Source organism: Lepidochelys kempii, chromosome 1 (assembly GCF_965140265.1).
Source record: "Lepidochelys kempii isolate rLepKem1 chromosome 1, rLepKem1.hap2, whole genome shotgun sequence".
In the NCBI taxonomy this organism is placed as follows: Eukaryota; Metazoa; Chordata; order Testudines; family Cheloniidae; genus Lepidochelys; species Lepidochelys kempii.
The window spans coordinates 39505659-39525304 of NC_133256.1; the positions used below are offsets into that span (position 1 = coordinate 39505659).

At 36.8% G+C, this 19646-nt stretch overlaps 1 protein-coding gene across 6 annotated transcripts in view; it reads right to left on the reverse strand.

Moving 5' to 3' along the window:
* XPO4 (exportin 4) overlaps positions 1-19646 on the reverse strand; it is a 126870-nt gene that overhangs the window by 36634 nt on the left and 70590 nt on the right. For 5 of the 6 annotated variants that reach the window (XM_073339801.1, XM_073339775.1, XM_073339820.1 and 2 more), the window contains 6 exons: positions 12710-12822; positions 10069-10226; positions 9618-9792; positions 3333-3509; positions 646-788; positions 353-498 (listed from right to left, as the gene is read on the reverse strand). In XM_073339801.1, the coding sequence (XP_073195902.1) occupies positions 353-498; positions 646-788; positions 3333-3509; positions 9618-9792; positions 10069-10226; positions 12710-12822 (912 nt within the window). The remainder of the gene's footprint in view (positions 1-352; positions 499-645; positions 789-3332; positions 3510-9617; positions 9793-10068; positions 10227-12709; positions 12823-19646) is intronic. The other variant, XM_073339810.1, reaches the window with a different exon arrangement.

The window sequence follows — 19646 nt, forward strand, 5'->3', positions numbered from 1 at the left end:
AGAACAAACAGGTCAAAAGTGTATGACAAAATCAGTACAAGCACAGAAAGTAAGATGTCTTCTGTTAACATTTTTCTAAGCATCTTCATAAGAAACAAATTATTTCTATCACAATTAACATAAGGAAATAAGAAAAAGAATGATAAAGTAACCCAGTATTGTTGAAAGGCAAATGATACGTTTGCCTCTATAGTTTGTGAAGTATCTATATGAGACGAAAGATAATGACCGCATACAAATCAATTACAAGGATGAGACATATGGATTGATAGATGCACTGCAGTTTTGGCTGAGGAGCTCCAGTTTCAGATACAGTATACCAATATTTTATGTGTTTAACACTTCCACTAACCTGTGACTAAAATAAGCCAATGAATATCCTCATACAGGTCATCAAGCACTTTATTGTCAATTGACCCTGATCCTGGTGAGGCAAGTAACTGCTGCTGATGTCTTTGCAACTGACCATGGAGCCTTGTCACTCTGTCTTCTAATAAACTGAAGAAAAACAATGAGCAAATAACTTTATGTAGTCATTACATAAATTAAGGTTATATTAAAGAATTAAACTCTGCTTAACATGAGATATTTTTGTTTAAATCATCTGACTGAAGTACAGTACACTTTTATAATTATCTCTTGTACCTTGTAAGAAGAGGTATACAGTGTTCTGCAGCAATTCTTCCTAGCATGCCTACACTGGCCAGCTGGTCAGAGAACTGGTCTCTATCATCTTCCTGCAGTTCGCTTATTTCTTCTTCCTCCCGAGAGGCTACACCATTGGCAGTCTGATATGATTTTAAATAAGTTAAAAATCATCAATCAATGCATATTATACAAGATATCTACTGTGTTAAGAATATCAGACTATGCAAAGAAGAAAAAAAATCACTTTTCTACATGCTTTTCAATTTTTTGGTGTTCCAGATGGAAAATCAGAAATGTAAGTTTAAGTTTAATAAAATATACGTAGAAGAATTAAGAAAGGAGTTGGTGACTTAATGCCCATGGTTTTCTGGAATCAGGGTATGACTAGGTCTTACCTCTGAAACAATCACTGAACTCAATTCTCTTATAAAACTGGAATGCAATAATGTAAGTCCAGATATTGAATGAGACTATTTCTAATAAATGGAGGAATTCCAGACTGGCCACTGGATGCCAGTGACAGACAAAACATGATAGGAGAAACAGAAGGAGAAAAAAACAGGAGGAAAAAAATCTCACCCTATCTCCCAAACTTTTCTATCTGAATCAGGAGCTCAAACAAAATGCAACCTACGATAGGCCAAGTGAAAATGGCTTTAGGTGCATTTGGCTAACCCCACTGATCACACAGAACAGGCTCAACCAATCAAGGAAGAGGCAAAATATACAGTTTGCTCTCAAGGACTAGCTTTGGGCTTGAAATACGTCACCAACATACCAATAAAATTGCCATAGACAAACTGAGCAAAAAGATTCTAAAATTCAAACACATCACTACTGGCTCACAGACACTAGTTTAGACACTAACCAAGACTGAATTACTACATTTGCTATCTGAGTCACATATACAAGAGGCCAGGAACTAATATTTTAAGCTATGAAAACACTGAGGCTGGATATTTTGTTTGCCAACTTCATACACAAGTCATGACAAAGACAACGTTGGCAGTTCTAGAGATTTTATTGGGAGTCCTACCATGTTTGATGTTTTAAAATCCTAGCTCCTGGAGTCTTGTTATTACGTAAAAATCAGAGCTTTCATTAAGGAAAAGAAAAGTTTCCAGCCCTCATTGTTTACAGAGTAAAGGTTGAAAAAGTGAATACTGAAAGCTCAAAAAATCAGAAGTGAAATAAGAACCACCTTAATTTTTTTTTATAAATCTCACGATTTTTAGTAAATCTCTATTTTTGAAAACTCAGGTTGGTAATATTGCAAAGACCCCTTAAGTACATCACGACTTATTTCCAAGAACAAATACACTACATTTATGGGAAAATGGATTTCAGTGTTAACTGGAAAGTTAAGTATGAAATTGCAGTAGTTGATAAGAGAGAGAGAAGATTGTGTGTCAGAGAAAAGTATCTTTTTGCTGTCATTCTAGAAAGGAGCTGGGAAACTGAATCCAAACCTTAAATCCTCCCGAAGTGCTTTTAAATGCCTCTTTTCTTTATCTAAACTGGCAAATAATTCTCTTTTGGTCACTTCAAAGTTGCAGCTGCTCACTGAAGAGTGCTTTCCTATTTGAAAGTTCCAGCCACTGCTTTGATATTGAACAAGCAGCATTCTGAAATGCCAGCTGTGGCTTTTAAAAGGTTATTCATGGGATAAACGACTTATCTCACAGAAGGACATGAATTAACCTGTGTATACAAGTTATGTCAAGACTGTCTGTTATGAATTCAAGGTCTCTTGTAAAATATTCTTCACTATACTGAAACTCTTACCACCATCTGTTAGGCATCAAGAGAAACGAAGTAGGTTTATATGGTATTTTTCGGAAGTGAGGTATCTCAAAGTCCTTTAAATACCATCAAGTTCGATATTACTGTATAAAAATTGGGCAATCATTAATATGCTCAAGATTTACATTCAACAGTCTACATCAGAACCTGTTTTAAGGGACAGAAGGTTGGGATTGATTACTTTAGAAGGAAAGGATAAAATGTTGGGATTTTCCCATGAAAATGCCATGGAATGTTTAAAATTTCCTCCTGGACAGCTAACACAGAAAGGCTGTATGGACCCTGGTTTACCATTTTATCCAAAAGGACAGTATCTCTACTAAAGCAGTTTCTCCTAGTCTAAGCCCACAGTCCTACTGTGTATCTGATAAGTTTACACATATAAAATACACTTAAAAGGGGACAACAAAATAAGAATTTGGTGGCTAAGTACAGAGAGAATTAATAAGCGCACTATCAGGTTTATAATTCCATTGAAGGATTTTTGGTTTCATCAAAATTCTGCAAAAAAGGTAGTAATTTATTTTGTCACTAGACCCAAAGATGGAAGGATAAGAGGTAAGCAAATTTTTCAATTATAGGGCTATTTTATATATTTAATAAAGCCAAGGTTTTAAAAGCATTCTCCACCACTGCTCTCCCCTTATCTTCTCTTTAAGATGAGAGGAAAAAGGCTGTCAAAGAACCCTCTCCTGTGTCAAACTCAGCACAGAGTAATTGCTAATCATGTTTTTTTCATCACTACTGCAGACCATGTAAAAAAATTTCTGTTACCTCCTTTAATAGTTACTTAAGTCGTGTATATCTAAGAAATGTTTAATTACTGTATACACTATCAGAGTGCTTATTGTTACCCCAAGAACCGCACATTAAGAACTTACCAAGTTCCTTGTACCATCAGGAGCAGCTAGGTGGCACTGAATATAAGAATTAAAAACCTGAACAGCATGTTGCGTAAAGAAGCCTTTGTGGAAATGTTTGTCATCTTGTACCAAGGTAAGCCAGGATTCCAGCAATTTATCATATGCCTCCATGTATACCATGTCATCTTTGTCAAGCTGTAAGAAAAAGATTATTACCAAACTAAACAAAGCGAAACAAATCAAAATTGCATTAGTAATCATAAATCTTTAACAGATATTCTACACATTTTTATAAACAATTAATATAAAGATCTGAGCTGAATTCAGTTACAACTGCTATAAAAGATACACACAAGAGTTCAAATGGATTCCCTGACATATCACATCACATGACAAGGGCCAGCAAGTTTTCATGCTGGTTATACTTTTTAAAAAACTGGTAATCTAAAAAACAAAAATAAAGTTAAGAAGATCCTTCCCTGCACCTAAAAGTTTAACATCAAAATCTTCTTCCCAAATTACAACTTTAAAACCTAAAGATAGGCACATAAATAAGTAACCTGATTTTCAAAGGTGATGTGCACTCACAGCTCCTCTTGATACCAATATTATATTATAATACATAAAATATAAAATATAATATAATCACACACACATAATTAAGGCTGTGTTTCTGTCACAGAGGTAGCGGATTCCATGACTTCCTCAGCTACAGTGGCTGTTGCATCTAACCCCGCGGACAGCTGCTTGAGCACTCCGTGGCCAGCCGCACCAGCCGCTGCTGGAGCGGCCCCAGGGCTGGCCACACTGGCTGCTGCTCGGACAGCCTTGGGCAACTGGCCCTGAGAACCGCCCAAGCAGCAGCTGTTGCTGTGGCAGCCGGAGTGGCGGCCCCGGATGCCGCCAGAGTAGTAGTTTCCGGGGGCCCTGGAGCAGCGGGCCGCCAGGGGAAGTCAGCCCCCAATGCTGGAGCAGGAGCATAGAGCAGCAGGGCCCCATGAACAGAGATTTAGTCACAATGGATATTTATAGTAAAAAAATCATGGACAGGTCACGGGCTGTGAATTTTTGTTTATTGCCCGTGACCAGTCCATGACTTTTACTAAAAATACCCGTGACTAAATCTTAGCCATATATATAATATATAAAATCACACTTTAAAAAAAAAAAAAAAAAAAAAAAAAGACAGACAAGAAGGTGAAAGAATCCTCTACTCTGGGGAGAAGCACTATTAGGATTTGAATCTTCACAGTACACAATTACAGGTAAACTATTTATTTTATTTTTTTTATAAAAGAGGCAAAGAGTCCTGTGGCACCTTACAGACTAACAGACGTATTGGAGCATAAGCTTTCATGCATCTGACAAAATGGGTATTCACCCATGAAAGCTTATGCTCCGATACGTCTGTTAGTCTATAAGGTGCCACAGGACTCTTTGCTGTTTTTACAGATCCAGACTAACACGGCTACTCCTCTGATGTTTTTTTATGATCATTCAAAACAAGTCATCAATCTTGGAGACTAAAAATGGCAGGGATCATTCCACAAAACCACACACACAATAGATAACTGAAAGTGCAGGTAAGATGAACATACATTTGAGAGTAACGATCAAAATACTGGAGTGGAGGTTACCATTATACACACAAAAGAATAAAATGCCACAAGATGGAAGGGGGAAAAAAGGGTCTCAAAATGAAGTTACTATGCAGCAGGACAGATGAGGAGCCTTTGTCCAAAAAGTTTCTATAACACTATTGGCTCAAATCATTATTATCCTGAGGCTGAATTTAAACAATAATGTTTAGTAAATATATCCAAATGTCACATAGCTGCCTTGCTAAAGTCCAGTTGGAAAAACAGTATAAGTGTACTGCTGCAAGACCAGCCTTTTAATAAATGGTCCTTATCATGACCTTTGAGCAGGAGGCCTACCATGGTATAATAATTTGGTATAGTAGAACATAATGACTTGATGTCCTCATAAAATAAAAAGTTAGTGACTATGGCCTTAAGTCTGCTCCAGATAAAAGCTTAGTGACTTTTAACAGCAGGCTTGTAGTGAAAGTCCTCACTGTGATGGACATGTGGGGCAAGGAAAAAAAAAGTTGGGATGACCAATCAAGATGGAAACATTTTAAGACCCTTTTGCAGCACCATACTATCTTCAAGGTGATCGTACTTTCGAAATCAAAAACCAAGACATTCATAGATGCAACCATAGAAGGGGGTGGGGGAGAGGTCAGGAGGAAGAAAGGAAGAAAGAAGAATTTTATTCAACATAAAAAAGACAAAATTGGGAGACAGACAGCATAGTAAACCAGGGCTGGCCCAAGGCAAATTTCTATCCTCATCGCACATTTTATCCTTTCCTTCTAAAGTAATTTTTAAAGTGTGGTTACTTATTACATCATTGTGCATTTACCTTTTCTATTATGTAAAAACTTGTTAAAATTTACTGTTTCCCTTGCATTAGTTCTTTTTACGTAGGCCTTGCCTATACTGCCACTTTACAACGCTGCAACTTTCTCGCTCGGGGTGTGAAAAAACACCCCCCCGAGTGCTGCAAGTTTCAGCACTGTAAACTGGCAGTGTAGACAGCGTACCAGCGATGGTAGCTACTCCTCTCGTGGGGGTGTTTGGTTTTTTTTATAGCACTGGCTACACAGCCACGTTAAAATGCTGGATTGCTAGTGAAGACATACCTTTACTCTTCACTCTTCTCCTTCCCTCTAACATACAACTATCTTTTCCCAGTCTTTATTTTCCATTCAATATCATTTTTCTACATTGCATAATAACTGTTCTCTCTCTCGCCCTCTATCTTTTTTCCCAAAAAATATGTTAGATATTCCTCCAAGTTTCCAATCTCTCCCCACTCTCCCCCTAGTGCTCTTCTCCTGTGGACACTTGTGGAGTGGACATTTTTAATGTCACCAAAAATAGCTATACAAAAAGGAAAAAATACCCTTTTTTGAATGTGTTGGTGTGACTACTGCCAACATCTGATTCAGTGACATGCATCTCTCTTGGACTGGAGGATTTTTTTCCAGTAACTTTTAGTGTTCTGAATGAGTCATAAAACACAAACAGGTGTTATTAATACAGTATTCATTTTGAACAAAAAAAGCATCTATGCTAATTTGAATTTTCACTCCAAACACTGATCACAATGAACACTCATTCTGCTGGACGTCATCGTGAACACAGTGTAAATTTAACACTATACAGGAATAAGTCTTGAATTAAAACAAAAACATCTGACTGATTAAATGAAAAGCTGTTTCAGGTGTTCTGAAAAGTTCCTGGAATATTGTATCAATGTTCTGGTAAAGCCACTTTTCTAGTCTTCAAATACTTTATAATAAAGGTGTATTGATCACTAGGACCTGAAGTTCACTTCAGCACACTGAATATGTCACTGCCAACAGGGAAGCGGTCTCCAAGAAACTTAAGCTCACAGGTATAGAGTTCAGATTTCACAGTGGTAGCGGTGTTAGTCTGTATCAGCAAAAACAACGAGGAGACCTTGTGGCACCTTAGAGACTAACAATTTTATTTGGGCATAAGCTTTTGTGGGCTAGAACCCACTTCATCAGATACATGGAATGGAAAATACAGGAGCAGGTATAAATACATGAAAGGATGGGAGTTGCCTTGCCAAGTGTGAGGTCAGTCTAATGAGACAATTCACTTAACAGCAGGATACCAAGGGAGTAAAAATAACTTTTGAAGTGGTAAGGAGAGTGGCCCATTTCAGACAGTTGACAAGAAAGTGAGAGTATAGGGTTGTTTTTTGTGAGGGCCCACTGGCAGTAGGTTTTTGCCAGGCCATACTAGTTTTTTCTTCCTTTCCTGCTAGCTAATTGGTCATTAGGAATTTCCTGGGTGATACCATCCATTTCCACACCTGTAGAGTTCTCTAATCACAATCCTGCCTTTTCCAGATTGTTTCTGTAGAACACACACATACCTATGGACTGGTCAGATACATGGCCACAAATGTTACATGTTTGTAAACATGCAATGTCATAACAAACCCAAAAGGCATTAACTCAGAACTGGTAGAGCTGTTTCCTTACTGAAAATCTGAGATACACCAGGTGGTTGAAATGCATCCATACATGCATGGTAAAATCCAGGGCATACAAAAGAGGTATAATTTTTCCTAGTGACACAATTATTAATGTTACTTTTGACAGATAAAAAAAATCACCTATGTTTCCAAGATCTAGAATGGGTTTGAACCTGGCTATTATGAACATCAGCAAACCCTTGGAATAAACCCACTTTGTTCTTTCACCTGGCAGCATACTATTCTAAGAGTAATTTAATTTCTTGCAATCCCTCTTCCTCATGCAGTTGAATCTGAGAATATTTAAGAACAATACTTTGATATAATTTCTCTAAAGCAATTCTGTATCCCATTAGACAATGCTGAGGATTCATGTGCTCTAGGTAACCACAAGCCATTAGAGAAAAGAAATCACTAGTTGCCCTCCAAAAAGACAGATCCTCCCAGGCAGATACTGCTACAGTTTGGCAATTTGCTGTAGGTTTTTGCTGCTTGTGATTTGACTGAGAGATGGAGTGCCCCAATTCTAAGTATACTAGTCACTTCTGATACCATATTTAAGATGCGTAGGCTCGCTCCTTTTTCTTAGCCCCTCAGGAACAGGAGGGTGACTGAGGGTCAATGGGTGGCTTTCCCCCCTTTAGCTTTAAAGACAAGGTCTTCATCTTTTCTCCAAAAGATTCATCATATGGAATATCTTCATGCTTCTGCTGAACCTCTGTATGAAAGCCTTATAAATGTAACTAGTCAAAGAGCATCAGTCCCAGAAATAACTGCATTTAACATCTTTGTCTGTTACAAATCTGTAAAATGGGGCAATTTAGATGAAGTTTGAAAATATACAGCATTTAAGAATCTCACAAAGCGTTATCCCCATTTTACAGATTAGGAAATGGAACCTCAGAAAGGTTAAGTGACTTGCCTCGAGAGCACTGTGGTCTAGTGGAATAAGCATTTGTCTAACAATAGTCAAGACAAGGGTTCTAATGTACTGAGTTGCTCTCTGACCTTGGGCAAGTTAACATCTGAGCCTCAGTTGCCCAAACTGTAAAATGAAAGAGACATTTGCCTACTTCATAACTAACATGGAAAAGTATTTGATAATGTAAGCGCTAATTGTAAAGGTCAGTCAACAGCATAGGTAGGAGAACTCAGGACCTTCTGACAACGAGAAAACCCCCACATAATACATTTTAAAAGCTTTTCAATATAGGATCTTTCTGAAGTTTTTTGTTGGTAAAGCCCAAATATAGAGAAAACCACCTTTTTATAAACATATAATCTAAGAGAAAAATTTTTTAAACATTGCTAATAAATAAGGACAGTTTTATATTCTTAAGTTCTATTTTTACATCACTGTGTAGCAAATTTCCAGATATTAGTTCTCATTATCATAAACAGGAGATGCACAGTTTATCTACCTTACTAACTATGTCTCATCTTCAAATAGCTCCTCTTGGGATTGTTTCATTTTTAATATTACTCTCCTGGGCAAAGAGGTAGAGGGATAGTAATTGCTCATGTATGTTCAGCCAACAGCTTTGATATAACAACAAAACACTGAATTACCTGACCATCTAAATTTGTAAAAATGACATCTGAGTCAACAGTCAAGGGATACTTAAAACAGCCACTATGACACAGGATGGGGGCAGTAATAGGGAACATCATGGCAGATGCATTCACTTAAATAGAAGTTCAAGCTTCAGGTAAGTTTCAATTTGCCCATATGTGCACATAGCCATTCCAGGCTTTCAAATCTGTAAATTGTTAACCATTTATAAGCACTTCTCAGAAGTCCTACCTGAACGCTTAAGCAATATTTAATGCCTACTATACTTGCTAGTGAAGCTGTCAATTTAAAATGAGGAAGTTTAATGGGTATTTTAATCAAAATTTTAATTCAAGTTTAAAATTGTTAGACTTTTTTAAAGGTGCATAATTATTTCTATTGTTCATTATTAATTATATTGGTCTACACATATCTCTTCTACATCTGATTTCAGTAATGTAAAAATAAACTAAAAGTTAACAGCAACTTTCTCTCAAACAAAACTAATGAATCTCAGAAAACATATTACAGAATGGGGCTAAGACATCCAAACATTACTAAGTCATTACAAATCTATTACATTCTTATGTCTCTTGTTAATTTGATGATCATAAATGCAATAAAAAGAACTCAACTCTTTCAAGAATCAATTGCAGTTCAAGAACAGTACTCACCACTTCTTCCAGTGCAGCACTTCTCCCAAAAGAACAGGTGAGGTGTGTGAGGCAGTTAACAAACGAAGAGAAAAGTTCATTTGGAATGGCAGTTAAAACATTGCGAGGAAACACAGTTATCAGGTTGCTGAAAACACTGGAGATTCCCATTGCTTCAGAGTCCTCTATTTCAATTCTATAGATAGAAACAGCAGGGTTGGGTTTTTTTAGAAATTAGGAAAAAAGCTTAAAATTGGTCATTTTATGGATGACTTTCTTGCATTTAACAAACCAATATATACTTTATACTCTTTTCAGGAAATACCCTTTTTTTTAAAAAATGTTATTCCATTTTACCAGTCCAACTCCAAACAAAAACTATGCAAAGAAATAAGCCACACTGGCTCTCTCCTTCCACTCCAAAGTAAAGATTAAAAGATGCCATCTAAATGTAAAGGGCAAGTGTACATACCCATTGACAGTATTCAGTAATCCCTCAATGAAATGTGCCAGATAATCAACTTGTGAACCTTCATCAGGAAAGACTGGCCCATGCAGAGAAGCTAGCTGTGCTAGGCACTGTAGAGAGTCTTGTGCCATATCTGTATCCTCTCTGATTTTTCGATGTACCTTTTACGAAGTGAAATAAATTAATTATACATGGATAAACAGCGTGTTCTTACAACAGTCACATGGCTCTCAATCCAAAAGAGCAGACACCAAAAAAATTTTACCCTAATTTCTAGTCAATCTGAAATGACACTGCTTCTACAGCATCTCCCTAAACAAGAGTAAACATCAAGATTGCTCCTCAGTTTATCAACGTCATGAGCCATGACTTAACTCACCAAAACTAACACTTAACTGGGTCCTACCTACATTTTAGAAATTGAACTGTTTAGTGCATGTTATGTCTTAAAGAGAGAAACAGATGCCAGCCAGTCAGACATACTGCTCCTTCTAAAAACAGCAATAATGACAGTCATCTGTATTATGCTAACTATGCCTAAGCTACAGCGTCTTGCTAAAGTTAGTTGATAAATTCAATCAAGATTATATAGATGCTTCTTTAGCAGAGGTAAACACTGAAGGCACACAAAACAAGTGCACCTCACCTTGGTAACATCTCCGAGACCACTAGTAATTTTTTCTCATTTCTGCAAATGGAGTGTTACACTACTACTTATATGATTATCAATTCTGGATTAAAATAAATCTAACATCAATAGATTTAAAACACATTCTTACATATTTATTGCAATTATGAAATATGGACTTTAAGGCTTTTATTAGGACAAGCATTTTATTTCTACAGGACAAAACAAATAGTATAATATAATGGTATAATAAATACTAGTACAGCCAGTCTCTCAAAAAAAACCAGTCTTGTTAAATTGATATATATAAAAGCAAAGTTAAATCTTTATTACCATTTCTCTATTTAGCCCATCTCAAATGTTATCCAAGTGATAATCGTGCAACTAACATGAACCTCTAAATGATACAGAAAGACAAGTTACAACTATTTTAACTTGTGAAAGATCAAATCACATGAAAACACAATTTTGGAATTTAAAACAATTCTTCCCCACTCCACCCTATTAAAATAAACCTTACACCATGTAGAAATTAGGATTTTTCTCCTTTAAAATGGCAGTCTTACAAAACTTAGAAGTATTCCAATTTGTTAGTTCAAATAAGTGTGTAAATTATCACAGTTCATTTAATTTTTGTATTTGAACAAGAATTTGATATCTACAGAAGCAAAGGCTTCAAATTACTTCAAATGCAAAATAAGTCTTTTAAAGACTTAAGCAGTGCTACTTAAAACAAAAGTAACGAAAGTGTGCTGTTTTGATTTTTGTTCATTCACAAATGATGTAACAAACTGATGTATTCTTTAGTTTCCATTAAATAAAATAAATGTTTAGTATTCAGAAGAATTCATCTTCTGTATGCGATGGATGAGGCAGTTACTCAAAATTTAACACTGAAGAACAAATCAGAAGTCAAACATTTAACTTAGGGACTTCCTAATACAGTTAAACTAGAAAGGGTTAACCTGTAAACCCAAAAGTTATTTGCATTAGGAGGTTCACAGCTGACAGTAGCAACTGTCTAGATCGTCTAGACAGCTGTTCAGATTGTGTGTGGCTGTTAAGAGTTCTGCCAGGAAGTTTTTCACCTTTTCAAGAACTGCTGGAGCAAGATAAATTTTCAGTCAAACAAATGAATCTCCTTTATAAAACACTGAAGATAGATGTGCATTCAAACTCACGTGTCAGACAAATCACTTTTGGTTCTAGAGATTTATATATGCTACATAGTACCCACCCCTAAGAGTTTTGAGTATATTATTTCTCTGCTTTGCAAAAGGAACCCTAGCTTGAAGAATGTTGAGCTGTAAGATCCCAAGAGATGTGATATAAAATAAGATTAGCATGGCAGTTTACATAAATAATTTGAATGCTGTTGCTGGGCTGACTGCAATTTAAGCAAATATTAACAAAAAATAGTGGTAGAAAATTACTTTTACCCAGCTTTAAGATCAGTTTAAAAAAAAATACAAAATAACCATGTGTTGCTCAGCTATTTTCTAGTCAGATCTACTGTTGACCTTTTTGGTTTATATCCAGCTTATAATGAATGGAGTTTTATGCTAAACTTGGATGGAGAAATGCAAAGATATTGCTAGTTTTCAACTGTTCTGTTGAGCAAAGTGTTACAGGAGCAGTGAAAACCTATTGTTTAGCTGATATTTGTAGAGCGGCAACACCTTAGCTAAAAAGGTATCTGATAACACTGCTCACTCATTATGCTCAGAATTTCATCTGGCAAATAGATATGCCCAAGATATGAAATGAATACATGATTAATTTTTAAAAGAAAAATAATTTAAGATACTTTACATGCAAAGCATGTTGATCACTTGATAGGACAAGAAAATCAATAGTCCACCATCACCTTAGAAACTTGCTAGGGTAAAAATTGATGTTAACAGAATTAGTCTTACCTGGTACAAAAGGAAGAATCCAACAATAATGTTTTAAAAGGAGGAAGGAGTTGCTTCTCTGTGACCTGTATTATGAAAGTTGAAGAAGAATGAGACTTACTGTAAAGAAAAGCTCCATAACTCTGATGTCCAGGAGGGTTTCACGCCACAACTCTGTTGGCTTTAGCATCACATTTTGTGAGGATTCAAACATAGCTATATAATGTCTGCCCAGTTATCTGGTGTCAAGGTCAACAATAACATTCCTACTTGCCTTTAAAAAAAATCCTAGATACAACAGGATCCATTCAGAAAGAATGTAATGGAAACAATCTTTAAGCCTCTCCACATACACAGCATAATTCATGCATGAGGCCAAGGAATAAAAGGTATTAAGTATTGAAAAAAAGAATGCTCCAGGAATGTTAGATAACAGTTTGATCATAATTATGAGACATACCATAGTGATATGATCACTTTGATAACCGGGATATCTAATGTGACGAGGGAGAAGGGAAAAAAGCAACCGCAATTAACAGGTGTTAAAATTTATGCAAAATAGGAAATCATTTTCTAAAAAATTTTCCTGGCAGCTTTTATAAAGGCCTTATGATTGCTAAAGATAGCTCTTTGAAACATATATCCTATTTTTCTAAATAGCCAAATATGCTTCACAGAATGAAAATATGTTCCCCCCTGTATTAGTCTACATTTTTTTATCATGCTAGGAAGAATAAAAGCATAAGGCACCACAAGTCATTGTTCTATTAAGCATATGTTCTTAAAAGAGAAACCAAGACACACACTGCATCTATGAATTCATTGCAGAGAACCATCTAATTGCTCAACATTAAATTATAAGCATGGAAATCTGCAAATGTTAGAGTGCTGGATAACCAGAGAGGCAAGAAAACACTTAAACATGTAAATCCACTGCACTCTGTGTCACTCTATGATTATACTAAAGTATATAAATATTTAGAGAGACATTGAGAATACGCAACACATAATACTACATGTGGTTAAAGGCATCATATATACTCCAGATTTCTCAAAATATGCAAAGTTCTAGACAGAGTTTATACTACACTAGTAGATGTCAATAAGCTGTACTCATATTGATCACATTATTCAAAAGAGTAAGCAAGTGGGAAATTTAAAATATAAAATAAGTGGCATAAACAAAAGTGTGAGCATAAAGCAGGGCGCAACATTTTTACTGCCACTTGTTTGAGGAGACATCATGAGTACCACAGTGACTCCAATCATACGACAGCAACCAAAATAGAACCCCACCACCATCATACACAGTTGAACCCTCGTATAGTGAAGTAATTTTTTCCACAGAGCAATTTCATTGTAAGTGGGAGGTTCACTATAACCAGAACTGCAATCAACATATAATGAATTGAAAAAATTCAGGACTTTTATACTACTTCAATACAAAATGAATTTCATTACATACCAATTTACCAAATGTATATGAGAACAGTATGGACTCAGAGATACACAATAGATTATTTCATACAGAAATATAAGATAACGGAGTTTTTGGTCTCATTTATATTTGAGAATATAAATAAAAGCTTAAGAATTTTTATAAAGTGACGATGAAAGTATTTCAGTTTTTTGGATGAAAATAAAATATTGGTGTAAGTTATTATAAGAAATAACAATCCTTCACCAAAACTTTATAATTACTCTCAGGTGCATTTCAAAGCACTTAGCAGTAGTCTAAATTGTACAGTAAGTTATGAATGATTTTCTCCACCCACGGTAAACTGATGAAGAAAATACAGCAAGATAAGTTATTCTTTACTTGTAAAAGTACTCTTCTCCTTAATTCTGTACCAAATGAATATGAAATATAGAAGTACCATAAGAGGATTAGAGATTCAATTTACTCATTAGTAGGTCTAATTTACAAATGGGACCAGTTACATATACACACCTAATTTGGAATGAAAGAAGGGCTGGTTTACTGTCACTATTTTAACAAGCCTCAGTATTTAGTAGTCATATCCTGTTATTTTTAGAACTGAATCTCATACTAATGGCCTGATGACACATCTGACAATAGAAGATTTGTAAGTGAAATAACGTATATGTTCACGAAACAATCCAAAATGAGACTGCAGCTACAGCAGAGAACCTGGAGCTCATTTTCCAGAACATGTCATTGTACTAGTGCTAGTAAATGTATAATTGCTAGTGTAGATAGGGCTCAGGCATGCTTATCACAGTGTCATAAACACTTGCTTCAGGAACACTACAGTGAAATTCCTGGTCTATGCTATGGTTTACACTGTTATTAGCATTGGTCCATCTGCAGCAGGGCTGAAAAATGGGTATGAAATTTGATATTGCACATGCAGCTTCTGATGCTACCCGTGATAAATGCTGGCTTTGTAACATTGTTATCAAAAATGAATTTGAAGACTGTCAATGCTCTTAAAGCAATAGAAATATGACTAAGTTGTGCAATACTTTTTCCAGGAGTTCAGACAGCAATATAGTTTAAAAATAAAAATGCCACTGCACCACCCTATAATATCACAGAAAAACTAACTCAATTTTTTTAAATTAATTTTTTTTTTAAAGAGCATATCCTTAAAACAGATCACTGGTGATACCACAAAAATGCACATTGAAAACAACCAATAGGAAATTCAACTTTGTACTGAGATAATGTAAAATACAGAGATTCTTACAGAAGCTGGAAGTCTTTTAAAATCAGAAACAAGATTATTCAGTGAACAGTCTCAAATTGTGCTCAGAAGTATAATAATGTAGAAATTTCATTCATGCCATGACATACAGTAAGGCAAATGTATTCACAGGTGCTTTTGCTGGAAGAGAACAATTGCAGTTCATACTGAAGCATTGTTTTGGAAGGGTTCATTTAGCTTACATTGGTTCCTCTCATCCCAATTTATGTATGCACCCACCAATGTCATGATGAGCATAGTCTTTACAGCTTAGAGAAATAAAACCATGTTTTCAAACAAGGGCAATCACTGGGAAATTAAAATGATTTTCAAACTATATATGCTCTAAGTATTACTTACAATTACACACATTTTTATTGATATACTTACTATTAATGAATATCTACACAACATACAATAGGTGGCATTAACCTCCAGCTCTATACATAGGTCAGCCTTCTCTGCAGCGCAGCCAACTTCCATGACTCCCCTGTGGAAGGCACTCTGTGGGTCCAGAGCCCATGAGTAGGGAATGGACAGGATATGCACTGCTGCCCCTCTGACCCTCAAGAGGTGGGGCTATATTATCTTTTCCACAAAACCTCTCCATGGTCTGAGGGCAGCAATTGGGGATTAGAGCAAGTGTTGTAGCTCAGGGCCTTCCGCAGATCCACCAGGTTTGGTGGTGGGTCCCCACAGCCTATTCCAGGTGAAAGCAAACCCTGCCTCTTCCCAACACAATAGGGGAGTAGTTCACAATCAATGCTTTGATTTCCTCTGACAGATTTCTCCCACTGGTGTTTCTGCAGGAGAGGATGATCTTGTGTATTATGAGATATTTGTTTCAAAGGTCATTTTAATCAAGCTTTAGAACTTGTTTGGAGAAAAAGTGTTTCAAGTACAATAGAAGTACTCCTATACATATGTTTTACAGATAATTAACTAATTTAAATAGAATCTAACAGCTGGCAGTCTGCTGTACAACCTTGTAATGCCAGTATACTGATTATATTTAGAGTTTAAAGACTGTTTCTCGTTTGAAACTATGCCAAGCACATGGCCAGGATCTGAGAACAACTCACTAACACTGATACACAGACGGACTGGGATTGGTCCCTATGTGAAAGGGACTCTCAGTCTATGAGGGATCTTACAAACCCTCGTAAGTCCGTACAGGATAAGCCTTTCATGTTTGACTTTTTTGGGGAGGTGGGGTTTAGGTAATAAAATGAGGAAAGCCCATGTTTGAATGCTTAGCATATTCTGCTTTAAAAAAAAAAATCAGCCTACAATTTTAAATACTAAACTTTTTCCAGGACAGCATAATTAACAGTGAGGCTCAATTACCTTGCAGGTGAGGTACTGGACTCAGAACACCTAGGTTCTGTTCCCAGCTTTGACACAGACTTCTTGTATGCCAGTCACTTACAGCCCAGTTTTCAGAGGTGCCAAAACTGGAGTTGTGTGCACTCAGCACCTTGAAAAGTCAGGCCTTTATTCTCTGTCTCATTTCCTCTTTTTTTAAATGGGGATAAAACTGCTTCCTTACCTCCCAGAGGCACTGCAAGATCTATTAACGTATTCAAGGTGCTCAGATACTACACTGCAAAATCAGAACTACTAACTGTGATATGTAACCTATCATTTCAATCAGCTTCTGTACCAGATGACTGGAAGGTAGCTAATGTGATGCCATTTTTTTTTAAAAAGGCTCCAGAGGTGATCCCAGCAATTACAGGCCAGTAAGCCTAACTTCAGTACCAGGCAAATTGGTTGAAACTGTAGTAAAGAATAGAATTATCGACACATAGATGAACATGATTTGTTGGCAAAGAGAGAACATGGGTAGGAATAAATGGTCAGTTTTCAGAATGGAGACCGGTAAATAGTGGCGTCCTCCGGGAGTCTGTACTAGGACCAGTACTGTTCAATATATGATCTGGAAAAAGGGGTTAACAGTGAGGTGGAAAAATTTGCAGATGATACAAAACTACTCAGAATAGTTAAGTCCAAAGCAGACTGTGAAGAGTTACAAAGGGATCTCACTAAACTGGGTGGCCGAGCAACAAAATGGCAGATGCCCATTGGAAAACATAATCCCAACTTTACATATAAAATGATAGGGTCTAAATTAGCTGTTACTACTCAAGAAAGAGATCTTGCAGTCACTGTGGAGAGTTCTCTGAAAACATCCACTCAATCTGCAGCGGCAGTCAAAAAAAGCTAACAGAACGTTGGGAATCATTAGGAAAGGGATAGATAAGAGAAAATATCATATTGCCTCTATCTAAATCCATGGTATGTCCACATCTTGAATACTGTGTGCAGGTGTGGTAGCCCCATCTCAAAAAAGATATATTGGAATTGGAAAAGGTACAGAAAAGGGGAACAAAAATAATTAGGGGTATGGAACAGCTTCATATGAGAAGCGATTAATAAGACTGGGACTTTTCATCTTGGAAAAGAGATGACTAAGGGGAGGGATATGATCGAGATCTACAAAATCATGACTGGTGTGGACAAAGTAAATAAGGAAGTGTTATTTACTCCTTTTCATTACACAAGAACTAAGCTAATATGAAATTAATAGGCAGCAAGTTTAAAATAAACAAAAGGAAATATTTCTTCACACAATGCAGTCAACCTGTGGAATTCTTTGCCAGATGATGTTGTGAAGGCCAAGAAAATAACAGATTTCAAAAAAGAATTAGATAAATCCATGGAGGATAGGTCCATCAATGGCTATTAGCCAGGATGGGCAGGAATGGTGTTCCTAGCCTCTGTTTGCCAGAAGCTGGGAATGGGCAACAGGGGATGGATCACTTGATGATTACCTGTTCTGTTCATTCCCTCTGAAGCACATGTCATTGGCCACAGTCAAATGACAGGATACTAGGTTAGATGGATCATTGATCTGACCCAGTATGGCCATTCTTATGTCCTACGTCTTATATAGTTTACAACAAAATGTCTAGGAAAACCCAAGTGATGAAGCACTAATTATGGCTGAGTTCAGTTTCAATATGGTGTTTAAGTTTTGTTTAGTTATGTTTAAAATTCATGAAATCTGAACCTCCCTTCTCACACTCTGCTCAGTATCTCTTGAGACATTATTAACAGGATTAACACTTAAGTTGAACACAGGACCACAGACCACATGCCTTACTCAAAAGTACATAGACCTTCAAAAAGCAATTCTAACTGCCTGGTTTCAGAGCTGAAGTCTGGTCAGCTTTTACCCAAGGGTGCTGAGATTGACAGCCTCTTATTTTTATGACCACTTTGGCACTTCTTTGCATCCACCCTCTGTAGCATTGGTTGAACTCTCTTTATGGTCCAGCAACTCAATCTAAATATGGAATCTCCAGGCAGTTCATGTACACTGACAATCTGCTTGGCTAACTTTTTTTTTTTTTTTTTTTTAGGAATTTACGTTTAACACAGGACTGTACCGTTTCCCCTGCCCTCTCCCCCACCTTTTTTTTTGGTCTCTTATGCTGCCTGATTGCATATTTCCCATTCCAAATGAGGTGTGGTTGACCAGTCAGTTTGTAACTCTGAGGTCCTACTGTATATCAAAGACCATGTCAATATGCTTCCACTTACACCATGCTCAGCGCCAACTTGAGCTTAACATCTTTTTGAATGGTTCATGGTTGGCACAGGATTCCAAGTCAGTGTAATCTAGGGGTCACCCTACGTTGCACACTTACATACAAATACCATCTCACTAAAATAGCTCAGAAGATGAAAAAAGAGATTGTCTACTGAACAAAGTGGTAGGGCCCACTTGGAGTCAATACACAAACTCTACATAGTTCAGGGCTTAACTCTCTGCTACTCAATTGGAGAATATTGTGCCCCAGTTTGGTTAAACTCTGCCCACACTATACTAGTGGACACACAGCTGAATCATTTCATTATTACAGGCACGTTGAAACCAACAAAACTTGTATGATTCCTAGTCCTAGCCAATGTTCCTCCACCTAACACTCGGTGTTTGAATGCAGTCAAAAAACCAACCAACAATGTACAGCAAATGCCACACCGAGCACTGTTCAGGGATATATGGGATGGACTCCACCACTGACTGCAAAGCAGAAATCCTACCTGGACAGTTTTACACACTTTCCATCCAGTTGACATCATCAGTTCACTGTGCCAGACCAAATGGGAGAGAGCCTCTCCCACTACCAGGAACTCCTACATCATCATCAAGCCATATGACTGGCTACCTGGCTTTGGACTCTCAGCTGTCTCTGGAGTCAGCTTAACAGGTTCAGGTGTGGGGTAGTTCACTATATCAAGACTAGTCATGGCTGGGGCATACAGGGGAATGCACTGTGAATT